At 39.8% G+C, this 14,412-nt stretch overlaps 1 protein-coding gene and 1 long non-coding RNA gene across 12 annotated transcripts in view; one reads left to right on the top strand and one right to left on the bottom strand.

The window, feature by feature from the left end:
• The window catches only part of TMCC1 (transmembrane and coiled-coil domain family 1), a 156,562-nt gene that overhangs the window by 109,225 nt on the left and 32,925 nt on the right, over window positions 1-14,412 (top strand). The window contains exon 1 of one of the 11 annotated variants that reach the window (XM_027523486.1): window positions 1,356-1,516. The exons of 9 other annotated variants lie outside the window; for them this stretch is intronic. In XM_027523486.1, the coding sequence (XP_027379287.1) occupies window positions 1,490-1,516 (27 nt within the window). In that variant the 5' untranslated portion in view covers window positions 1,356-1,489. Of the gene's footprint in view, window positions 1-1,355; window positions 1,517-12,188; window positions 12,354-14,412 lie in introns of those variants that run through there. One more of the 11 variants, XM_027523485.1, reaches the window with a different exon arrangement.
• Window positions 10,972-12,038, bottom strand: LOC113880857. The gene is made up of 2 exons (XR_003507851.1): window positions 11,891-12,038; window positions 10,972-11,737 (listed from the first exon to the last, which is right to left on the bottom strand). It is a non-coding gene; the product is annotated as an uncharacterized LOC113880857 (long non-coding RNA).

Raw genomic sequence — 14,412 nt, 5'->3', positions numbered from 1 at the left:
AACAGAACAGCTTTTATTCATTGATTTGAGCTGTGCTGTTATCTTCTTGATGACAAGCACAGAGTTCAGGCTTGAGTTGTTAGCCTCTGCCACTGCTGAATGAATAAGCAGCAGACATGCTTCTCCCCGATGCAGTGTGGCTGTTGGAGATATCGTCAGCTGGCACAGGGGAAGCACAGAACTTTGAACTCACACTCTGGTTTGCAGACTTTCAGTTTCTGCGTAGAAATCCGTGGCGGTTGGTGTCTGTGAGAACAGATCTGTGATGGAAATAAAAGTAGGAAAGGGAATTAACATGCATGGGGCCCATGCTTTAGGTGAGGCGGCCTGAAGCGCTTGAAGGTGAAATGAGAGTCCCAGAAGTCTCAGAGGCCTGAGGTGTTCTTATTTATATTGCCGTGCATCCCAGAAATGGCAGAACTGGGCTTCAGAGGACTCGGGAGACGTTTGCGGGAAAGCTGATGCTGTGTGCTGACTGAGGGTGTGCATCTGCGTGTTCATGTGTCCATTGCTCCGGAGACTCCCCTGATAGTCACGCCTAACCCCACCCCTAGTCCGGAATCCAGTCTTTTCATCAGAGCTTTGTCTTTTTGAGAATGATGAAAGGATTGGGTCACTCTGGTCTGGAGTAAACCTTCCGTGATACAAGGGAGACCACAGAATGGGGAGGGTTGTCTGCACTGTGTGTCCTGTGCTTTTGTCTTGACGGAAATTCCATCTCCTGGTTCCTTTTTCTCTTCATGATTTGTGTGTGTGTGTGTGTGTGTGTGTTCCCCTTATTTCAGGGAAAAATTTCTAACAGTACAGTTATATACATTCTTGGTGACCTAAAAAGAAATGGTAATGTGCGCTAGGTCTGCAGCAACTTCTGCCTTTTGGGTATTTGGGAGAGATGAGGTTTTTAAACCATCTCTTCAGTTTCAGCGTATCTCTAACACCAAAAATATTTTTTTTAGAACATTCTCCCTTCTTCCTTTGTAAAGTAATAGAAAAGTTTTGGGGCTCCTCGGCTAGGTCACAGTGTCCAAACGACTATGCCTCATTTAGAATAGAATCTGGACATTATTTGTGATACAAAACAAAATAACCAGTAGTTCTTAGAATTTCCCACTTCCTGCTCATTTCCTCCAGACACAAAATAGGTTTGAGGAACAAAGTTTTCTCCTAATGTTTTGACCTGCCTGTGTTTGGGATTCAGAGTATTTTGGGTGCTTATTGCTTAACTGGGCTGAAGATCACCTCATGTGACAGCATAGATCCCTTGTTTTGGAATTGCCATTACTTTCTAGAACAGCCACTCTGTACAGCAGCCAACATGCCCTGGGTCCTCTTGCTTCATATTACAGTGATCCTGCTTTGTCAGGGTAGAATTCAGCCTCACAGGGCTGGAGTCAGTCTCTGCTGACCTCATGCCACAGTACAGCATGTTCAAATCTGGGAGAAACCCGAGGGTTCTTCGGCATATTCCTCCTCCTTCTCCCTCACAAGCATGGAACCCTCACTCTCCTCGGAAACCGTATGTTGTATATGTGTGTGTATCTGTCTTTTTTTTCCTCAAATCTCTTCCTTAATCTTATAATTCTACAGCTTTAAGTGGGGGCTGGTAGCTGAGACAGACACAGGAAATGCTTTGAGCTGCTGAAACTTCGCATTTTTCAGCAGTAGATCTCAGCCCCGGGCATTTGCTATTTTGGGACTGACTTGTGTGAGGTGGCAGTAATGGAGAGGCGTATTCTGTGTTTCCTAGTTGTTCATTTTACCCCTAGGTATTTAGGTAGAACGCACAGAGTGTTCTTTGGCTGTGTGGGCATGCTCAGCTGATACCACAGTGTCCCGTGCTGCCGTATGACGGGGCTGCTTCAGTGCAGAGTAAATGTCATCCTCACTCTCTCAGGCTGAGTAGTTCTCCAAAATTAAGTGTTTTCTTCAGAGAACCAGAGTTTCCTTTGCCTTTGGTAACTTGGGGAAAGCTTGGGTTAAATTTGAAGATACCAGGCATGCATAACCAATCACGATTTGGATTAAAGCCATTTGAAATATTTCTCACATTAAAAAAAGAAAAACAAAACGGTTCTTATTACTCAGCTACTTGTTTTTCATGTATTTTTCCCAAAGACTTGGCAATTTTCTGAATTGTAAAGCGGTATGCACATATTTTGGTACTATGTCTCGGCATCAGTGGAGCAAGTCCCTGAGATTCAACTGGATGGGAGGGTGACCCAGCTTCACAGCGAATCCACCATTTTCACATCTCATCCACAGTCAGGAGTACAAAGTGTGGCTAACAGCTGTAGTTTACCATGATTTTTTGGTGTGTTGTGGGTTTATAAATAATACATAGATCTTTTCTAAGAGATACATGCTGAAGCACACAGATTCTGTACAGTTTTACCTGATCCTAAAGCTGATATGTATTATTGTTTGTTGTGAGCCACTGTATTTAAGATCCAAATAGATTTTTCACTCTGAAGTTTGGTGTTAAGTCACTCTCCTATTCCTTACGGTTGATCACTTTAAATGCCAGCTTTATTAACAGATTTGTACCTCTGCTCTGTGTCCCCCTCCCCCCCCCCCTTTTTTTTTCCTGTTGTTTGTTCTGTATCTTGGATTTTAAAACCCTGGCACATCTCTGTTTGTTCTGAGGTTATAAAAGGTCAGTTTCCTTATCTATGTTTTATTAAGAATGCAATCCCAGGTTGAATGGGGTGTTCAGAAGAAAAGAATTCATAGGCCTGCCCTGAAAGGATAGGGGGTGGAGACTGATAGTAAAACAGAAGTTAACTCCTTTTTCTTCGTTATTGACAGTCCAAAAAGAGGAGGAAAACGTAAAACGTAATCTGAATATTTTTAATTGACATTGTTTTGTCTGTGTATTGCCTTAATCCATGAGTAGAGAAAATCTTGCCAAAATCACTTAGTACCTGAGTGAATAATTTTAGATTAAACTTGCGTCTCTACGCATGTCTCTCACTGACCCAAAGTATTCATCAAATCTGCGAAAGTGAAAGTCACTCAGTTGTGTCCGACTCTTTGCAACCCCATGGACTATACAGTCCATGGAATTCTCCAGGCCAGAATACTGGAGTGGGTAGCCTTTCCCTTCTCCAGGGGATCTTCCCAACCCAGGGATTGAACCCAGGTCTCCCGCATTGCAGGGGGATTCTTTACCAGCTGTGCCACAAGGATCCTCTCATTGAAACAATGATTAAAATGTTCAGAAAAGAGGTACTTGCTCTAGCTTCTGGATACATCAAACTGCTGTAGATAGGGGTTTATGTATAAACTCTTTGCATGAGGTTGCAACATACTTTATGAAAACTGCAGGATAAACATTTTAAAGGCACAGAACTCTAGAGGGGAAAACATATCTGATTCTAGGAAAGAATTGGAGATATTACAGAACGCATTGCTTATATATTGAAGTTATATTTGTGTTTTAAATATTACACAAGATAATATTCCCAGATGTTGACTTAAAGATGAATAATTTGCTTTTTCCTTCTTTAATAACCCTGCAACAACACACATCTATATAAATTGCCTTGATTTTCTGTACGAATGCCCAGAATTTATGGTGATAATTATTTGGTTCTGTACAGATGCTATCTGTCATTTAAACAGTTATTTACATTGGACTGTCACTTTATTAAATGGTGAAATTTCAAATGATAAAACTCCCCTCCCATCTCAACTGCTGCTTGACCAACTCTCATCGTTTCATGGGGCTCAGAGTGCTACATAAAGGTCAGATTCCCTAGGAACAATGCCTATGAAACAGTGCAAAGATCTGCCCACAGTATTTTGTAATTGTGGGATTTCTTTGTAATTGATTCGAAAGGAATAGCTAGAACAGTGATTTCAGTGGTGGATGAGAAGTGTACAGCACAGCAGCAGAAGACTGTTCCGCAGGGCAGCGTCTCCCTACTCCCAGTGCTCAAAATGCTTCCCTTCTCCTCCGGAGAATGTTTTACATCCCTTAAGACTGTGAGAAGAAAAATAGGTTGAGAGCTCTGACTTAATGCCTAAGAACGTTTGTCACCGATTATTTTAATTCATGCCAGAAATTACTGTATGCCAGAGTTCCAGTATATCCTATCTGAAACAGAGGGTGATGTAGACTGATCATTTGTTCACTGAACAAACAGTTGTTGGAGAATCTGTTTTCTATCAGAGTTTGGGAGTTGAGATGGCTCTCTGACCTCATGCAACTTCCACTCTAGTTGGGGAAGATGACAACAAGTAATAAGCCTAATAAGTAAACGAGGAGTACATTGGAGAGGTATGGGCTGTAGTCCCAGTCCTGCCAGAACCAGATGGGAACTTGGGGATTTAGTTAACATGCCAGAGCTTTTATTCCTCACTTGTAAAATAAGGCTATTTCACAAGACAGCTTCTCAAGATCGTTAGATTTTAGGACGTTTCAGAATATATGTGTATAGACACATAGAGATTGGTTTTAGAAATAAAGTGACACATCTTCCTATGACTCTCAGAAATGGTCAGAGACACCGATCTCAAACTTATTTTTCTGTTTCTAGGCAGTTAATAGAGTTAAAAAGCAATTTCTTAACTGATTATTATTCAGTTACAAACTACTCATAGAAGATAAATGAAGGAGTTTACTGGACTTCAACTAGTACTACTAGTACAGAGGAAAATCTGGATTTAGACAAAGTTTTCTAACTCTGGATAGGGTAATTATTTACTTTCAAAAGCATTCATTCTAAATTCTTTATATAGTCACTTTTAAGTGTAACACATTTTCAAATGTAATAAATATTATTCCATATTAAATCCTTAATTTGCACATTATTTTGCTGGAACAAAATCTTCCTTAAGTGAAGAGTTGCATATCTTAATTTACATGAGGTTGATCTCTGTGGCCTGGGCTTCCCAAGGGGCTCAGTGGTAAAGAATCCTCCTGCCAATGCAAGAGACGCAGGTTCGATCCCTGGGTCAGGAAGATCCCCTGGAAGAGGGAATGGCAACCCACTCCAGTATTCTTGCCTGGAAAATTACATGGAAAAGGATCATGGCTGTGTCTAGTCCATGGGGTTGCAAAGAGTTGGACATGACTCGATAACTGAGCGTGAGCACAAATCTCTGTGGCCTACAAATTAATAGGAATTTGAAATTAAAAAAATACAGTGAAATGAGTGTAACCATATGGTGTATATATGTATTCTAAACATTTTACTTGATCCAAAGTTGCTAAAACACTAACAGTCTTAAGATTAAAACTTAAACAGTTCATGCTTCCGTTTTTTATTAATGTTAAAATTAAGGGTACAGAAATATTTTCTGGCTGCTATTAATTCTTTGAAAAATAGACAAATTTTCAGTCTCCTTAGCATTAAGTTGTTACTATTCCAGACCTGTGGTTAGGCATACGTAAATAAGTACTTTGTAAAAGAAGCCCATAGGGAAGGCACTAAACAGATTTTCTAAGTTTGATTATCCTTAGACTAAGCTCATTCCCTTTTTAAATAGGATTTCTATAGTAGTAGAGATATTCTGAAGACAGGACATCTAGATTTCAGCAGTACATTTAACAGAGTTTTTCATGGTACCTTTTGAGGGGAGGAAATTATAATTGATTATTCATAACTGAGTCAGTGAATGAAATAGTGAAGATTACTAACTTGGATAAACACCATCCTGGAACACGGTCTCTGATGGTTTGCTGCAAAGTGCTTCCGGTCCTCTTCAACCTCTTCATTAATCCGTCACTAATGACATTGCTATGCTTAGTCAGGGTTGAAGATGTCAAGCAGTTGAAAAGAGTAATTAAAATTTTGAGCTGTAAAGTTGGAATTCAGTGGTATTCTCAGATGTAAAGCAGAAGTCACCACATTATATGATTCAGCTGTACCATATTTATGTGATTTATGGAAAGGTCAGCTGTTCTTAACACCATTTTCAATTAAAGAGAAAATACCAAAGAAGTGAGTTAGAAATGCTGTGAGTAGGTTCTCTGGCAATCTCTTAACTCAAAGTAATTTAGATCCTATAGCAAAAAAGGAAGTCTTTACCTAGTGGGATCTTAATTAACCTAAATCAGACGAAGCTCTTGTTCTATTACAGTACATTTTAAGAATTAGGTTGTCTTAGTCATTCTTTGAAATTAAAATTCTGGAAAAGTGGCATTATTAATATTACCCTAACATTAGGATGTTATAACAGAAACATTGTTTTTGATACAACATAAAACACCCTGAGAGAAAACAGAGTTCCTAGTAGTTGAAAAGAATACGAGAGATGACTAACAATATTCCCATCTCAATTTTGTTTACAAAAAGCCACCAAAAGAACATTTGTTATCAGTTGGTCACGAGCAAATTTGTTTTATTAAAGTTCTCCCCTTAATGTGCAAGACAAAGCACTAAGTTATTAGGAATTTTAATTAGGACTTTTCCTTTCCTACTCCCTAGATTAAAGGGCTGCAAATTCTATAATACCATATAAAGCCTTCAGTTCAGTTCAGTCGCTCAGTTGTGTCCGACTCTTTGTGAGCCCATGGACTGCAGCATGCCAAGCTTTCCTGTCCATCACCAGCTCCCGGAGCTTGCTCAAACTCACGTCCATCGAGTCGGTGATGCCATCCAACCATCTCATCCTCTGTCATCCCCTTCTCCTCCTGCCTTCAGTGTTTCCCAGCATCAGGGTCTTTTCCAATGAATCAGTTCTCTGCATCAGTGGCCAGAGTATTGGAGTTTCAGCTTCAGCCTCAGTCCTTCCAATGAATATTCAGGACTGATTTCCTTTAAAATTGACTGGTTTAATCTCCTTGCAGTCCAGGGGACCCTCAAGAGTCTTCTTCAACACCACAGTTTAAAAGCATCAATTCTTCAGTGCTCAGCCCTCTTTATAAAGTCTTAACAGTCGTCTAAACTGTAAAGGTAAAATTAATTTGACTGTAACATAGTTTGCAAAATTAATTTTTATCAAATCATTATAAGATAAAAAGTAATTTTGTCAGAAAATATTCTTGGGAAGATGGAATATGTTTTTTTCCCTGAGTGTGCCAAAGTCAAGAACAAACTACAGACAGTTCCATATTGATTTTCTAAATAATGGCTTGAGAACAGAGGCCTTCTATAGTTATTGCTTCTTAGACTTATATGAGAAATTTGTCTCCAGATTTTAATTGTGAATGATTTCACCCCCATTTCTAGTAAATTTCACTTAAATACTGAGTAGACGATCTTTTGGGGCTTCCAAAGTAGTACGGTGGTAAAGAATCCACCTGCCAACACAGGAGACGCAGGTTCAATTCCTGGGCTGGGAAGATTCCCTGGAGTAGGAAATGGCAACCCACTCCAGTATCCTTGCCTGGAAAATCACATGGACAGAGGAGCCTGATGGGCTGTAGTCCATGGGGTCACAAAGAGTCAGACATGACTGAGCATACACAGAGACTGTCTTCTAAGGTCTCTTACAACTCTGGCTTGGAATTCTGTGGAGAAAAAAAAATCTTGTAACTCTGCTTTTTATGTGCTTGTGGAATATCAGAAACTAAGGGAATCCTTAAAGGCCTAAAATTAATTCATAAGCAAACACTGTCCAGCAATCAGAGGTGGCTCTGTGAAACATTGAATACAAAAAAATGGAAGATTCCAATGCAGAAACTAGCCACAACTATCTGTAGATTTAAATATAAGCATGTATTTGAGGTGATATGATGTTATATTCTTATTTCTTACGGATTAATTCACTGGACATTTATTGAGCCTACATTGTAAGCTTAAATAAACCATAATGGAAAAGAATATGAAAAAGAATATATATATACACACACAACTGAATCACTTTGCTGAACACTAGAAGCTGACACAACATCATAAATCAGCTGTGCTTCAATTAAACATTTTTAATAGAATAAAATAAATTAGTATCTGAAGGGACATTAATTCTCTATACTTTGTTTGTTAGAACGTGTTTATTGCCTTCGGTAGATGTCCTGTTATCCTCCTTGTCCCCTTCCTTTTCCCCTCTGTGGTTATAATGATAAGTACACTACTGCTGTGTGTACATCTACTCTACATACATCGATCCAGTTCACTGAAGCTCTAGGAGTGAGTTGTTTCCGGACTGTAACTTCGTGAACCTGTGCTTATTCTATTTTTCAAGATCAGTGCAGATTCTTAATCAGCCATTTTGACTACCATTATCCTGATGTGAGTCTTTGACCTCAGCAAGACTTGTTCTTCACTTACACACTGTTCGCATTTACTGTAAACACACTTGGGCCAAAGGATGTGAATATTTGGCTTCATATTTGTTATACATTAAACGTTGACACTAGTCATGGAAATGTCTCTAGGACGTCCTTTTTGGATCAGAATTGCATGTCTTCAGTTAATTGTCTCGAACAGCAAGGCAGGTAACCTGGTTAATTTCTGAAGAAGGCGGGTGCCTGTATTCTTTTCCTAAAGCTTCATATTCTGGTATTGGCTTTGGCACTAATTCTGTTGCTCTCCTTTCTGAACTAATTGGTTCTAAGCAGTAAAAGAAAGCACTTGCCTTATTTAGAGATTCATATGACTATACTAATCTCAAAAGATTTTAAACTCCTTTCCAGTTACTTTCTTTGTCACTTTTCTGCTCCCCCACCCACTGGCTGGTTATGAGGGGTTGCTTTTGCATACAGAAAGCTGCTGAAGTCAAACAAAACCTCCCTCTTACTGAGTTGAGTGGGAGCTTGCTAGTTAAGGACTTTAGGTGAGCCTGTAACCTACTGGAGGAGGGCAAGAAAAGAGACTCCTTGAGGAATGCACGGCCAGCTGTTGCCACAGGTCTTGACTTCAGTGCCTCCCTTGCAAATCTATCCTCTGCTTTCTGCTATTACAGACAGTAACTGATTTATTAGATTTATCATTTTTCTTCCTCGATTCAGCTTTCCTTTTACCTATCTTTGGCCACTTTGGGAAAAGTTTATCCAGCCAGTCATCAGGCATCAGCATCAAGAAGGTCAGATGCTTTACAGAGCAAAGTTCCTCAGTCTTTGGACATTTTTCCCCAGTGGATCCTTCATGAAGTATCGCGAAGGGTGAAAGAGAGGGAGAACTTTAGGCATTTTGTCCAAAAAATAAAGTAGTATCCATGAGATCTTACAGCTGAGATAGGTTTTAATAATAGAGCAAAGCCTCTAGAATTAGTCTTGGTTTATGTTAAGGGTATCTTTTGTCTGGGATTTGCTTCCAAATCATTGCATGGGAGGGAGGAAAGACCAGCCATGAGTTAATTAATGTTGGAAACACTGTGTAGGATTCAGTATCCTCTGTACTTTTACACATATTTGAAATGTTGCATAACAAAGAAGTTTTTAAAAGGCATTCTTTCCCCAAGAGTTTTTTAGAAAGATAAAATCTATTTCCTATAAAATTTCAGCATTCCCCCCAGTACTCAACAGTGTTGAACACAGTAAAAATACTGTTGTAGGTTTGTATTACTGAGGGAAAAAATATTTTCTTGTCTCATAAATCCTGAATTTAGTAGTTTTTTTTTATTATTTTTATTTCCAGATTATTGTATTTATACTACAATGTTTAAAAGGATTTCGTAAATTAGATTCTAGTAAAATTTGTGTTCACCTTTGTTTCTTTCTAAGGGCATATTCAGTAAACTTTAATCAGTGTTGAGAAGTCTGAAAACCAGTCAATGAAAAACAGTTTTAAACAGTTTCTTTGAGACTTCTCTGGTGGTCCGGTGGTTAAGAATCCGCCTGCCAATGCAGGCGACACAGGTTCAGTCGCTGGTTGGGGAAGACCCCACATGCCCTGGAGCAGCTGAGTTCATGGGCCACAACCACTGAGCCTACACTCTAGAGCTCGTGCCCTGCAACAGGAGAAGCCACTGCAATGAAAAGCCCATTCACAGCAATTAGAGAAAGCCCACGCACAGCAGTGAAGACCCAGCACAGCCAAAAATAATATATAAAGCTAAAAAAAAAGTTTCTTTGTAAATTAACATTTGAACATTTTAAGACATTTTTAAAGGAAACTTTTTGTGTTATCAATAAAATATCCCTGATATGTCTTTGGGTGGTATAAAGGAGCCTGTTTTCTGTCTGGGTCCTAACTTGACTTTACTGGTAAATGCCAATTGAATCCTCAGTGTCTTCTATTTTGTCAAGTTGATCACGCTTATTCAAATATCTATGCCTGTTGAGATGCTGTAACTTTGATCTAAAGCAAGGATTGTTGTTGTTGTTCAGTTGCTAGGTCATACCTCACTCTTTCCAACTCCATGGACTGTAGCCCTTCAGGCTTCCCTGTCTTGCACCATCTCCCAGAGTTTGCTCAAACTCAGGTTTGTTGATTCGATGATGCCATCTCAACCTCTTCTGCCTACTTCTCCTCCTGCCCTCAGTCTCCCAGCATCAGAATCTTTTGCAATGAGTTGGCTCTTCGCATCAGGTGGCCAAAGTATTGGAGTTTCAGCTTCAGCATCAGTCCTTCCAATGAATATTCAGGACTGATTTCCTTTAGGTTTGACTGGTTTGATCTCCTTGCTGTCCAAGGGACTCTCGAGAGTCTTCTCCAGCACCACAACGTGAAAGCATCAGTTCTTCGGCGCTCAGCCTTCTTTATGGTCCAACTCTCACATGCATACGTGACTACTGGGAAAACCATAGCTTTGACTAGACGGACTCTGCTTTTAATACGCTGTCTGGGTTTGTGAAGCAAGGATTAGCAAGCTTTCTTTTTTCTTTGTAAAGAAGCAGAAAATAAATATTTTAGGCTTTGAGAGCCACAAGAGTACTCTATTATGTGTTCTTTTTGTTTGTTTGTTTTTGTTCTTAAAACTCTTTAAAAATTTAAAAATAGTTCTTGGTTCTTAGGTCTTTTGTAAGAACCTTATTAAAACAGACAGAATTAGACAATTGATTTTTAATTAGATGTTTTACAAAATAAAAGTTACAGATTCAAATGTGAAAGGTTTTATTCAAAGGAAAAATTGTGACTCTCATTCAAATTGAATACACGTGTCAAAGATTTTATTTGTCTCACTAATTCACCAATTATTAGGAAGCAGTAAGATATTAAAATGAGAATTGGACTTAAGGAAGTTTATATTCTCTACCAGACAGAATTGACCTGTTTCTCATCATCAGCACTATCCACAAGGTAATTTCCATCTCTACAGTTTTAGAATAACCTAGCCGGAGACAAAGACGCAAAATTTATACTATCGGATAACTCCAAAATATCTGATAGACAACACCGGGTAGTCCCTTGAAAGGACACTTAAATTTTTTCTTTTTTTTTTTTTTTACCACTTTACTGTTTCGCAATTTCTGCTGATAACCTCCCATCCCTCTTGTGATCATAAATAATTTACAAAGATTTTTCTTGATCACAAAATAGTTGGTTTCTTTAGATTTGACCTGATTATTGCGGTAAGAGTGCTAATTAATCATGCAGACATCCTTGATGGGTTGTTTTAGGGTAAATCCCAAAGTGACTTTTTCAGGGCAGGAACAGTCTCTTGAAGACATTTTCTTCTTTCATGCAGTATCGTGAGTATTCCATAAATAGTATGTGATGGTACAGGAGCTGAGCTCAGGTTTACGATTGTGGTGTTTTAATCTGTTACTTACACTTCAGAGAGCTTATTGCTTTTCATTCAGAAGCTTTTTTTTTCCTGTTGTCCATAGTGAAAAAGACTTCAGGGTCTTCTGCTCTGCACAAGAAGTCTGTCTTTGCTCAGTTTTCATTTAAATGACTTCGTAAACCTAAAATGAAAAATAAGAGAAGAAACTTTAGAAAAGCATAGAAATTTGTCCTGGCAATCTTTTAGTCTTCTGTTGAAACATGGATTGTTTTTTCTTTGTCTTTGTGGAACCAAGCTCCCTAAACAGTGTTACCCTATTTAGAATATTTTTTACCTCCTTGAGCTGTTCTCTGGTTGTAAATGAGAGTACAAATGTGGATGGTGAATGAACGTCCTGTAGCTTTAAGCCCAGCCCGTTGGATGCTTTTGTCTTTTATAAAAGATGCTCACAGCTTGGAGAGGAGCGGCAGATACTGTCTGTGATCTCCGGTCTCAAACTGTTCATTTGCATTCAGCTCTAGCAAACTGTGCCCACACCCAGGCACGCGCGTGCGCGTACACACACACACTCTCTCTCTCACACACACGGATGCTTGTTTGGCAGAAGCTTTCTGTTTGTTCAGCACAGAGTCCTTCCTCCCTGGCTCCCCAATGTAGAAAGCTCCAAGAGCTGACACGGGAGACAGAAGCAGAACAGTACGCAGGCCGTACTGCAGGGTGGTGGCTATGCAGGGATGTTGATGTGGTGTGGCTGTACCTGCCTGTTCTGTGAAAGGCACTTCTCTGAGGCTGTGAAGGTGAGAAGCCCAGGGATCAACTAGAAGCTTCATTTCGGCTGGCTGTTGGTGGGGGAAGGCATTCCCAGTGGTAGCTGTCCTCATTTACCGCGTTATTCTCGGAAACCAAGTATGTGCAGCCGTGACAGACTCTGCCACAGCTCGTCTGCAGTTTGGAAGCTGGGACAAATGGAAAGAGCTTATAGCCAAAAGAGGTTGTGATTGTTTGCGCGATCCAAGCTTGCGCTGGCAGTGCACAAATGAAGGATGAGCTTTGTGGCAAGCAAAATCAGCAGACTGCCTGACAGGGGGCTTTGGTAAGATAAATGTGTCGCTTATGTTTTGGGTCTCCACCCCCCGCCCCGGCCCCCTCCCCTTTTTTTGTTTTTTGTTGTTGTTGTTTCTACTTTTCTGTATCTGCTACATAGAATTGCCTCTTAGCAATGACTAAAACATTTTGCAGATTCACATTTGATGGAAAGGGATACCAAAGGGAGCCAGAAAGGAAGCCATTATTTCTGGTCATTCAGTTCTGTGACCTTCAGAAATAGTCATCAGGTTTTCTCAGATATCCATGAGGTGGTAGAAGCTAGGAATTTCCAGAGCAAAGAACACTAACAATTAGATAGCCTTTTTCTTCTTTGAATAGTCATAGTTAACCGCCCTCCCCCCATTTTTTTTTTACAGCTTTCCCTGTGGCCTGAAGTGGAGAAGAAAAAATAAAGGCTCTGTGCTCTTATTTAATTGTTGCCACTGGAACAGTAATAGGCTGAGAATTATAAGTATGGAGGTAGAGGAAGGCAGGTTGAAGAGTCTGCTATTTTCATAGCTGTGCGTTGGTGGGTGTTTGTCTTCGATTCATTATCTTTGCTGTTCGGTATCAAGTGGTTGGTTAATGCTTTATCTCTTTGCCTGTACTGTGATTTAATCCCTTTTGTGTTCTAGTTTGTACAATTTTGCTTTGCCAGACCCAGTTCCATCATTATGAGCCCTTCTGTTACTGTTAATACATATTAGCCTTTTTTAGAGAAAAGATAGTTGTATAAAGAAGCCCCGAAATATTTATGGACCCCCAAGAAAGATAAAGATATTTATCTCTTTAAAATCTAGAGTTTGCTTTCAGCAAATTTTGGAGTCTGGATTTGGGGCTCTTTAGTAAGCATGAGTTTGAGCAACCTCCGGGAGTTGGTGATGGACAGGGAACCCCAGGGTGCTGCAGTCCATGGGGTCACAAAGAGTCGGACACGACTGAGCAACTGAACTGGGCTGAATAAGCATTTTTATTGCTAGTTAAAGAAATAGTTACATTAGGTCAGTGAAATCTTACCAGAATCACCTTGCCCTAATCTGCTTTAAGTTGTATCCTGTTTCTTGTGTTTTGCTGAGCACAAAGGTTTCCTCTTCCCCAGCCTTTCTTGGGCAAGTTCCACTGGATAGTGCGGTGGCTGTTTTACTAGCCTGCCTCAGACCTTGTCCTTGAGCCCCTCTTCTACCCAGTAGAAGAGCCAAGTTTTCTAGCTGCTTAGAGTGGGCAGAGAAAAGATCCATTGACACCTGGCTTTTTGCTGACTCATTGCTTATGTAAGCCTGGTAAATACAGCTATCCATACACTCCATTTGGTTACTGGGCAGGTGGCCCCTTCTTTTCTGGTCTTTTCCTCTCTCATCCCATCCCTGTGCTTCTTCCTTAAACGTTTTTGATAACACAGTCTCAGTCCTTCACCAAGTGAGTTGTGAGAAGCAATGAATAGACAAATCTTTTTTCTCTTTTTGAATTGTCAGCTTAACTGTGTAGTTTCATCTTGATTATGATCATTCAAATTGTATATTTTGTCGGCACATGAGACCTACAGTAATAAGACTTCTCTTCCTTTGTGGCCTAGTTAAGTAACAGCATCCTTTCTGTCTCTGAGAACTCAGTTTCAGTGCCCCTGTTCAAAGAATTACTCTGTGACCTTCCAGTCTAAAGTAGGTTTCTCTGTCTTACATTATTCCTTTTCTCGCAGCACTCTGTCCTTTTTCTTTGTAGCACTTTTCGCAATATATCTCATTTGATTACTGGTTTTTTCTCTCTACCACT

Source organism: Bos indicus x Bos taurus, chromosome 22 (genome assembly GCF_003369695.1).
Source record: "Bos indicus x Bos taurus breed Angus x Brahman F1 hybrid chromosome 22, Bos_hybrid_MaternalHap_v2.0, whole genome shotgun sequence".
In the NCBI taxonomy this organism is placed as follows: Eukaryota; Metazoa; Chordata; class Mammalia; order Artiodactyla; family Bovidae; genus Bos; species Bos indicus x Bos taurus.
This window is presented reverse-complemented; position numbering and strand designations above follow the sequence as displayed.